This window comes from Nansenia antarctica (assembly GCF_963989245.1).
Source record: "Nansenia antarctica genome assembly, chromosome: 18".
Classification (NCBI taxonomy): domain Eukaryota; kingdom Metazoa; phylum Chordata; class Actinopteri; order Argentiniformes; family Microstomatidae; genus Nansenia; species Nansenia antarctica.
Window position 1 is genome coordinate 13,097,881 of NC_137691.1, and position 11,073 is coordinate 13,108,953.

At 43.6% G+C, this 11,073-nt stretch overlaps 2 protein-coding genes across 2 annotated transcripts; both read left to right on the forward strand.

Moving 5' to 3' along the window:
• The first annotated feature begins 723 nt into the window (after window positions 1–723).
• LOC308173265 (protein transport protein Sec61 subunit alpha) lies at window positions 724–6,695 on the forward strand. The gene is made up of 12 exons (XM_080548267.1): window positions 724–847; window positions 1,531–1,598; window positions 1,735–1,800; window positions 1,921–1,999; window positions 2,336–2,467; window positions 2,723–2,832; window positions 2,960–3,113; window positions 3,478–3,638; window positions 4,021–4,218; window positions 4,440–4,631; window positions 4,876–4,952; window positions 5,134–6,695. The coding sequence occupies exons 1-12, from the start codon at window positions 841–843 to the stop codon at window positions 5,318–5,320; spliced, it is 1,431 nt and encodes a 476-aa protein (XP_080404393.1). The 5' UTR covers window positions 724–840; the 3' UTR covers window positions 5,321–6,695.
• A 1,162-nt stretch (window positions 6,696–7,857) lies between these two features.
• Window positions 7,858–10,721, forward strand: LOC308173396 (mitochondrial intermembrane space import and assembly protein 40-A-like). Its single transcript, XM_080548413.1, has 3 exons — window positions 7,858–7,967; window positions 8,595–8,693; window positions 9,107–10,721. The coding sequence occupies exons 1-3, from the start codon at window positions 7,946–7,948 to the stop codon at window positions 9,484–9,486; spliced, it is 501 nt and encodes a 166-aa protein (XP_080404539.1). The 5' UTR covers window positions 7,858–7,945; the 3' UTR covers window positions 9,487–10,721.
• The last annotated feature ends 352 nt before the right edge of the window (window positions 10,722–11,073 follow it).

The window sequence follows — 11,073 nt, forward strand, 5'->3', positions numbered from 1 at the left end:
ACACACCCTCTGTGGCTAAGCTAGTAAGAGGACATGTAATGAACACTGACAGCTCTTCTAAACTTCTTATTATATTGTTTAATGTAATCGCCGTATCCTTATTTTGCTGTAGGCGTTCTTTCAATGTACCACATTATTATGGTTTATAATTGATTCAGGCATCGTTAAATTCATGATTAAAGAATTATCGATTTAAAATGTTGTTTTTATATATAACTGAAGTTATTTATACTTTAAATATAAGTTATATATTTATATAAATAATACCTATAGTATGTTGATCTATTCAGTGAAAGTTAAATATAGCCATCAACTTTACCCCCGAAAAACCTGATAATATCTATAATAATACCTATATATTGGCTGAGCTGACTCAAAATCTCTAGATAAAAAAAACTACCAAAAAAAACGATATAAAAAGGCAGACAGGGAGACAAAAAGAAAAAACTCAAACTCAAAAACTCAAACTCAAATCGACCCTCCCGGGACATCTCTCAGCCCCCTTTACTATCCTTGAACCTAAAGACCAACTCCCAATCTGTTGACCTGACGTGTTGAACCAGCCCTGTGGCTGCGTTCGTAAACTTTCCCAAAACACTCCTCCGCGCACACCAGCTTCAACGTCACTAAGGAACCCACCCCTTTGATTGGACGAGAGGCATTCCACGAGTGCCAGACAGATTTCCAGAGCGAATCTACGAGCGCAGCCTGGTGTAGTGGTGACGTGTCTCTCACAGGGCTTCTAACTCTCCCAGCTCCGGAGCTTCTCGCCGGTTAGAACAGAAACGGTAGCCGACTGAAGGGACCTCACTCCGAGACCGTGACACTTGGGACATCATCATGGGGAGTGAGTACAACCCTCGCTTGAAACAGTTAGCAACATATGATTTGATGTATGCGAGTCATGCTTTTGATGAACGTTGAATAGTTTCTCTAAAATCGTGTCTGTGTAACGGGAGGCCATTTTCACTCACTGAGGTTAGCCTAGCCTGTTAGCTTAGCATAAGCCAGCTCAGACTGACCCCCCGCAGTTGTCAGTGTCAGGTGTGGTAGTGCCTAGTACCTTACTAACTATAGTCAAAACATACTAAGTCATCTGTTTAATTAATATACATTAAACTAGCTCGCGTTTGAGTTGTTCGTTAGTTCTTCCCATGTCAGTTCGCTAGCTTAGCCTAGCTTCCTCATTCATCCCTCAGAGGTTCTAGTGATGACGACGCATAACAAGTCAGGGCTGCTCGGCCACCGTAGCCTGGGGAGACTCTTATTAAAGCTGGATAATCATCTTCACATGCACATGATTGACATGAATGGACAGTTTTTAATAGTGACATTCACGTTGGTTTGATTGTAATGTGTGATCTGTGGTTCTCATCCATCTCTATGAAGACACACTGTTATGCATGTCCCCCTATGCCACGTCCTCTTCAGTTGTGCATGATTGATGCTAGTATCCCCTTGTTTGATGTTTATTGTTTATTGTCACCCCTGTTCATTCAATAACATCCCCCCTTATGTCTTATTTTCCAGTCAAATTCTTGGAGGTGATAAAACCGTTCTGTGCGGTATTACCTGAAATCCAGAAACCTGAAAGAAAGGTAAGGGTTTTTACTTTGAAGTAGTTTTCCTACGTTTCTCTTACTGCTGTTTGCAATAATGTGCAATGTTTCCTGCTGTCGTTGTGTTGCGTCAGTTCGCTTAGTAATTGTCATGTTTTTTTGACATTATCAACAGATCCAGTTCAGAGAGAAAGTACTATGGACAGCCATCACCCTCTTCATCTTCTTGGTCTGTTGCCAGGTAAATGTCTGCTCTACTCAATGTGACATGGTTCTCTTTTCTGGCCTGTTATCGTACTAACAGACCGTTAATTAACTAATGCATTTCTCACCTTAACGTGTGTCTTATCTCTGTCTCCAGATTCCCCTGTTTGGCATCATGTCATCAGACTCTGCAGATCCTTTCTACTGGATGAGAGTCATTCTGGCCTCTAACAGAGGTCAGTTTCTCACAACTAAAATATGGATTAAATATAGGTTTCGCTTTTGAGATCAACCGATCTCTAGTCGAGGCTGAGTGAATTGATAAGTGAATCGAGGGGTCTATATCATATGTCAGTCTGTCATTGGTCAACGGTTTATTCTGTTTTATTTTTTAAATTTTATTCGGTTTTATTATGACGGGAATTGTGAAATGTTAAATATTTTTTTCATGCTGATTACGCAATCTATGTATGACATTAGCGGGTTGATCATGTAGCTGGGTCGTTTCCCAACAAAGGGGAAATGCAACGCTTCCCTAACGTTCCCGCCCGTTGTGTTGTTCTGCCGTTCAGGTACCCTGATGGAGTTGGGCATCTCTCCCATCGTCACCTCAGGCCTCATCATGCAGCTCCTGGCCGGGGCCAAGATCATCGAGGTCGGAGACACCCCCAAAGACAGGGCCCTCTTCAACGGAGCCCAGAAATGTAAGGCCCCAAACACAAGCACAAACACAGACATGTGATCGGAAGGTTGTTGCCCTTGAGCAAGGCACTTAGCCCTCAGTTACTCCAGGGGGAGAAACTGTCATTGTAAATCGCTTTAGATTAAAAGTGTCTGCTAAATGGCAAATTCTACATTCTACAAGCCCCACGTCTAGTTCCCAGTTAATTGATAAAGCACGAGTCGTGCCATGAACCAGGCCGTCCCCGCTCTCTCTTACCCCTGGTCTTCTCCTGCAGTGTTCGGAATGATCATCACCATCGGCCAGGCTATCGTGTACGTGATGACTGGGATGTACGGAGACCCCTCAGAGATGGGCGCCGGCATCTGTCTGATCATCATCATCCAGGTGAGCCCAACCCCCCTGACCAGGCACATCCCTGTCTCTAACCCTTGACCTCTTGTTCTTCAGCCCCCAGCAGGACCTGGGGTTGTTGTTTCTGCATGACCCTAACCCTTCTCTCCTTCTCCTCCAGCTGTTTGTGGCGGGTCTGATCGTGCTGCTGCTGGACGAGCTGCTGCAGAAGGGCTACGGTCTGGGCTCCGGCATCTCCTTGTTCATCGCCACCAACATCTGTGAGACCATCGTCTGGAAGGCCTTCAGCCCCACCACGGTCAACACCGGCAGAGGTAAGAGACAGGGAGGGGTGGGGTGGGGTGGGGTGGGGGGGTGTGGGAGGAGGACGTCAGTGTGTTCATTGGGTCTAATCTGGGAAACTGACACCATTGTGGCACTGCCTGGTGTGTTTGTTCTTGGCGTCTATTAGTTGTGGTATTCTCTTGGTGTTACTCGTGTGTGTGGTGAGTGTGGGTGGGGGTGGGTGGGTGGACCCCACAGGAAGAGTAGCTGCTGCATTAGCAACAGCTAATGGGGTTCCTCATTAACTAAACATTTAGGACTGATTAGTGGGGGAAAAAAAGACTGGCACAAGTAAGCCTTAGGTTGGTGCTGTTGACATCAGAGAGGAGACTGACTCGTCTGTCTGGTGTCCAGGTACGGAGTTTGAGGGAGCCATCATCGCTCTCTTCCACCTGATCGCCACGCGGACGGACAAGGTGCGCGCCCTGAGAGAGGCCTTCTACAGGCAGAACCTGCCCAACCTCATGAACCTCATCGCCACCGTCTTCGTCTTCGCTGTAGTCATATACTTCCAGGTCAGTGGCCCCCCCCGGCCGTCTCTCTCTCTCCTTTTCTCTGGTGTTGTCAGAGATTTGACCTCAGCAAAAAGACTGTATGCTGCATAGTTGTTGTTGTTTTTTTATGAACAATTATTAGCCTTTACTCCAATATCGTCACCTTCATAAAATAATGGCTTGCGTCACTTTTGAGGACAATTATGTTTTTGCCGAAATATCATATATTCGGTTCAGTTTATTCAGTTTTTTCTCAAAACTTGAAAATATGACGTAAGCCATTATTGTAAGAAGGTGACGATGTCCAGCGTTTGGTGAAAGCCGCTAGATAGTGTTTTTACCCTCTCTCAGAGGATTCAGCTCATCACCACCTCACCCTCCACTTCCTCCTTTCTGTCCACAGGGCTTCAGGGTGGACCTGCCCATCAAGTCCGCACGCTACCGCGGCCAGTACAACACCTATCCCATCAAGCTCTTCTACACCTCCAACATTCCCATCATCCTCCAGTCTGCCCTCGTGTCCAACCTGTACGTCATCTCCCAGATGCTCTCGACGCGATTCAGCGGCAACTTCCTGGTGAACCTGCTGGGGACCTGGTCTGTAAGTACCTCCCGAAGATATACATACATACATACACACACACATCTCACCTGGCACCGATTCCAATTTAGTCCTGGACTAAATCACACTGTGTTGTGTGTCCAAATCTCCATTGAAGATGCTTTCTAGTCTAGGATTAGGCTTAAGCCTTTGTCTGTGAGACCAGCCATTCTGTATTAGTAATATCTGGGAGACTAAGCGTTTTGTATTTCTGTGTTTAGGACACCTCGACGGGCGGCCCGAACCGCGCCTACCCTGTGGCGGGGCTCTGTTACTACCTCTCCCCTCCAGAATCGTTTGGCTCTGTCTTAGACGATCCGATCCACGCCGGTATCTACATCGTCTTCATGCTGGGGTCCTGTGCTTTCTTCTCCAAGACCTGGATTGAGGTCTCAGGCTCTTCTGCCAAAGATGTAAGTCCTTCTCAAAGGGAGGGGGGGGGGGGGGGGGGGTGTATCGACACGTAGCAGATATGCCGTTTTTTGGTTGTCTCGGCCTGTGCATTCATAAGCTTATTTGAAGTTGTGCCCTCTCCTTTTGGTGGTCATTTCTCTCTCTCCTAGATTGTCTTATGCTAAGACGGTAGTAGGTGTCAGAAGTTAGTTATCAGAGAACCTGTTTTCTGATGTTTCCCCTGGCGTTTGTGTCGTCTCCTAGGTGGCCAAGCAGCTGAAGGAGCAGCAGATGGTGATGAGGGGACACAGAGAGACCTCCATGGTCCACGAACTCAACAGGTACAAACCAGGCCCGATCTCATCTCTGCCCCCAATATCAATCCACCTGTTACAGCTTTAACAGGGTTGAACAGCGCACTATTTCAGACAAACTTGGCTTAAGGAAACGGTTGGTGAGTTATGACTGACGAGGCGCCTCTGGTGAACTATGAACTCTATATGTCTCTCGTTTGTGTCCTAGGTACATCCCCACGGCCGCCGCCTTCGGTGGTCTCTGTATCGGCGGCCTGTCGGTCATGGCAGACTTCCTGGGTGCCATCGGCTCTGGCACGGGTATCCTGCTGGCGGTCACCATCATCTACCAGTACTTTGAGATCTTTGTGAAGGAGCAGAGTGAAGTGGGCAGCATGGGAGCCTTGCTCTTCTAGACACGCCGACATCACCCGCTCGCCACCCTTTAATGCACATGGACAAGCCCCAGACTAGTCCCATCCAACCTCCTACTATTAATATTATTGTTATTATTGTTATCATTTTATATCAATTAAAAAAAGAAAATGTTTTTTTTTAAATCAGCACAATCTGTTCTCCCCATGCCATTGTTCTGGATTCATTCTGGAATCTTCCCTGACATATGGCTCATAGGAGGTACAGCTCAAACTGGATTATTTGTGTAGTGAGGAGGTGGGACTACATCCTGACATTCACAACCCCTGCGCCCCCCCTCCCCCCCTTCTTTTTTTGTTTTTTTCTTCTTTTTTTTGCACACAGACCAACCTCTCTCTTTCAACGTTGTTATACAGTTGTACTGTACTGATTCATGGGACTGGTAAACCTTCCGTAGGGTCATTTGAAGTGTTTCATCTCTATAGGAAATGAACTGCAAGTGTTTATGGTGGTGAGTGGGCTTTTTTATTTTTCCAGACTGAGAATAGAGCTCTGTAGTACGCATGCAATGCATACTGCACTGGGATGAGAGCAGCCCCTCTCCACTGGACATGTTTCATATGACCCAAGACGGTATGCACAGGACCATATGTTTCTCCTGATTAAACTCCATCGACATCATCAGCAGCATCATCATCATCACTGGGAGTCTATTGGCATGAGTGTACACCCTCACAGTTGGACTTTTTAAATATAATCTTTATCAAGACTGTTGACTTGAGGGTCACTTATTTTACTGATCCAGACTCTCAGAACTATTCAGAATATAACCATGTTCGTCTGCCTGAAATGGGACCGTGTTGCAAAACTGGAAGGGTAAGGAAGAGGAGCTCGGGGCATGGGGCTCTAAGAATGTGGTCCAGCTTTTGTCTAAAAGACACTCGTTAACTTTTTATTTTTGTGAAAGTGGGCATTGGAAGAGTCTCATCCAGTAAACCACATACAAGCAGGAAGAAGTCCTCTGTTGAAATCGGGGTGAAGGGGGATGGCGTTTCTAGAGAGAGGTAATCATGCTGACATGTCACATTCATGCCTGTTGCCCACTTTGTAAGATTGGGTGTGGATAGGTTTTTTTGTTTGTTTGTGTGTTTTTTAATTGTCTGCTTTGAGCACACAGATTGAGCATGACTGTATTACGCATTAAGATTTCTTCACATTTTGTGGATTTTGGTTTTCTGTATATATGCCATGCGTTGAATTCATCTACAGTGTAAATTAACCGTTTTTTGAATATGTAAAAAGAAATGCTGTTCCGAACAAATGTACTCTGGGAAATAAAGATCATTCTCAATAAAAGCTCATTTTGGGGAAGAAAAAAATCCTTAACATTTTACTGTGCTGTTTTTCATTAGGTCATTATCTTTGATGTAAGTTATCACAATGCACTTCATTCAAAAGCAATTGTGTGGATAACACTTTACAATAAGGAAAAATGAATAAACATGACTTGATGCACTTGTTCATACTAATAAAGGCAAAAATGGTTAATTAACTGTAATGTTAAAGGAAGGTAAGAGAGGCCACTGTTAGCATGTTAACTTTTGATAGACACTGCTTTCTATACAAGATGAGGTTAAGAACATGTAGTACATGCAGATGAGTTTGGAAGTGTTTTCTGACGGGGAGGCAGGCTGACATGCACTCCTACAGCCTTGCAAACGGATGCAACCTTATCAACCGCCAGAACCCAGAACTGAACAGTTTCCTGTAAGACACAATGTTGAAGCCTAATTCACCATCTCATTACTCTACCACTTGACAACCACACCATTTCAATAAGTCTCAAGTACATTGCTTTAGAAAATAAATACATATCCACTTATTTGGATGAGAGGGAAAAAACTAAATAAATAAGAGTCTAAATAAATAATCTATGCTTTAGTTAGTAACATCCATTTAGAGAGAATAAGCATGTATACCTTTTCACACCTTTAACAGTAAAACTAAGTTATAGAATAAACGCCTCTCTGAAATGAATGGCTAATTACTAGCAACTAACGGTAAGGCTTAGGCTAATTGTTAAAATAATGAGTCAGTCATGTATCATAAATGTTGTAATCCTAATGCAATTTAGGAAAATCACAAACACATCATCTAGAGAAAAGTACATGTTGAATCATGTCAGATTTAGTGTTAATCTAAATCAATTCTGTAGAATGAGCCACAGCCATTCTCATCACACAGTCAGCAAGGCTCCTATCAGTGATGATCATTTGGACATGATGTCCTGATTTCTCAACTGTTGTTATACAATTGACAGTTTTTTATTCCGTTATATGTAATGCCTATTCTAGGGGCATGGTTTAGGGTAACTATGTTCTTCGTGGGATAGTTTTTACAATTCAACCAAAGTAAGAGAGACATTTTAAAGTCCATGAGTCCATTTAGGTCAGGAACTGGAAAGAACAGCTAAAAAGGGGGGGCTTCGTTACGCGTTGACGTCACCGGTTACAACGTGGGGCGGAAGGGGTAGTTACAGAACTGGCACACACACACGTAACCAAAGTGACATCTTACATCGGGAGAAGGTTACATGTGTGAGACCCACTGCGGGAGACACGACCAGGACCAGGACCGTGATTAAACCCTTCTACCAGACCTCAGAGATGTCCTCCATCAAGGCGGAAGGTAACGGAGCTGTCACTGATCTAATAACGTTATTACTGCAGACTGGCTGCGTTCATAATCTATGGGGAGCACACTGGGTTCAACGTCGTAAAGGGTTAATAAAGTAATTATCACAATATAATAATGATAATAATAATAATAATAATAATATCACAAGATAATAATATAATAATAATATCACAAGATAATAATATAATAATAATAATATCACAAGATAATAATATAATAATAATTATTAATATTATTTTAAGATGCGACTCAATGCGCTTCACATAATGACAGAGCCGCAAGCAGGCAAAGGTAAAAAAGAAAGAAAAAACTGTACACTGTAGCCAGGAATATTCCCATTGAAATGTCTTTGAAACGAAGTCCATTTGATTGGACAAGAGGCATTCCATGAGTGCTGCTCAGAACATTGACCATTTACCCACGTACACGTCTGGGTGAATGGTATTGGAAGTCAATACTCCTCTCAGGTGGATGCACCTGAGAGAGGGGGTGTGAATGAATGGGAGTGTGAATGAATGAGGGGGGTGTGAATGAATGGGATCTGATTGAACAAGTCGTTGTCTTAAGTTGATCAGAAACTCCACTGACTTCTGAAGCCTCTTTGCTTCTCTGTACCAGGTAAGGACCGTGTCATCTTCGTCACCAAGGAGGAGCATGAAGCGCCTAGTAAGGCAGAGTTGGTCGAGGAGGATCCCAACGACCCCTATGAAGAACAAGGTGAGCAGAGAAAAGTGACAGAGAAAAGTTGTGGTCCCTTGTTGTAATTTTAATAATAATTTTGCCATTTAGCAGACGCTTTTAATCCAAAGCGACTTACAATTACGAATTACAGGGACATTCCCCCTGGAGTAACTGAGGGCTAAGTGCCTTACTCAAGGGCACACTAGTAGTGTTGTGGTTTCAGGCGGGATTTGAACTCACAACCTTCCGATCACAAGTCCAACTCACTATCCACTAGACCACCACCACTGTTGTAGTGCCGTCATGTCCCACTGCTAAACACAACACGTTTTCGAATTCCCTGCCTTGTTTGTCGACTTCTGTTACATACTGGTCAGACTTTCTGGCTTCAATCTGTAGCTACATTTCACAATATATTTTTTTCCCTTCTCACAACATCTTCTACCCAGGTCTGATCCTACCTAACGGGGATATCAACTGGAACTGTCCCTGTCTGGGTGGGATGGCGAGTGGCCCCTGTGGGGCGGCGTTTAAGGAGGCCTTCTCCTGCTTCCAGTACAGTAAGGAGGAGGTGAAAGGCTCTGACTGCCTGGAGGCGTTTAGGGGAATGCAGGAGTGTATGCAGAAGTACCCCGAGCTCTACCCCCAGGACGACGACAAGGAGACGCAAGGAGGGCCACCCGAAACTAAGACCCCTCCCGCCGTAGACTCTGAACCTGAACCAACACTGACCCCTGTCCCCGTCCAAGACTCTAGCACAACCCCACCCTCTGCCCCGACTGACACTTCAAATCCCCCCTCAGAAAGCTCAGCGTCTGGCTCAGACTAAGTCCTAGCCCTGTCTTATGAAAGGGTGAGCTCAAAGCTCTCAGTGCAAATGCTTGTATTTATGGATGTGTTACTTGATGTTTAGTTTTTTTTATTGATTACTTTGTGTTCATTCAAAGCGTTGACTATCTCCCCCCTAACCCAGGGGCTTTCCCTCTAAGAGGCAACAATCTCATATCTGGCGGGTATTCCATCAACGTCGCTAAAGGAAAGTCCAGGCTTGTTGTTTTATAAGTCTCGTGACCCAACCCAATGTGTTCCCTTTTGTCATTATACATGTGGAATCTTAGATTATGATTGTCTCTTCTCAATGAATCCTAGATAGATTGGTAGTAGCTCGCATCACTATCAACAAAACAAAGTGACAATTCGGTTGTTAAGTCTGACGTCAAACGTGACGTTTAGAAATTTCCGGGTCCAAACCTGAAATTCCCTGTACCAGTGTACTACAGCGGTAGAATTTTTAGACTCGGATCTATTCATACAACATCCCATATTTGTCAGCGTCTTTGAGCCTCGGAAAAGCGCTATATAAATATAATGAATTATTATTATTACTGAGGCATTTCGAAGACAGCGCCTCAGCCTGCTTTGGACCCGGAAACACGTCACGACTTAACAACCGAATAGAGTTAAATTAAAAAAATAGACATTTAAAACATTAAATACAGTAAGAACAGTCCAGTATGACGTCCCCCATCCTGACTCTGATCACTCTGATCGAGCCAGCCAATGGAGGAGCTATTAGTAGCTAAATGAATACCGTTGTATACAGTATGTTAAAGATTGCCTCTATTTCTTTTCTATGTTGTTAACTTTAATCTTTTATACTTGTGTTTTAATCGCACAGAGTTTTACATTTAGTTAATTGTCATTCATTGTCTGTGTGCTGTGGCGGGTGCTTTCAGCCCTGATATCTGTTGTTGCGAAATCCACTGACACTTGAAGAGGGATGCTCAAAATGAATATACAGTAGCTGTCCAATAAGGAAATTATTCTAATAAATCCACAGTTGGGCTGTAATTGGGCACAATCACTCTGCACCATAGGACCTCAACTTGATTTCTACCGCTAGTGGACCTAGACATGAGACCCTAACCTCTGTGACTCTTCAAATCTTAGTGACATGATTCATTTAGTTGCTGTGAGGCATGGATCAAGTGTTTGCAAAATAAGTGTGACTGAATCAGCTTGAGCTGATGTGAATAATAATGGAAGTGATATAATAAATTGTGTTATATCTTTCAGTTCTTGTGTGAAATGTTAACCCTTGTGTTGCCTGTGACTTATGAAACATGATTGTTGTTAGTTTAATCAATAATTGTTACAAAAACAAACCATACAGTAACTTAATGGTGGAATCGTAAAAAGCAAGGTCACAGCATTATGTGACATTCGGCCTAGAATATCAAATATGAACATGCAAAGTCATCAAGCCACAACTTTGAATATGTAACTCTGTGGTTTCATGACTAGAGCTAATTAAATCATTCAAACATGACATTTCAATTAGGCTATGTAAGTGTGTCATAGAACATATCTCTTTCATTCAAGTCATGAAAAGTCGTTTTCGAAACCTGTACAAGCT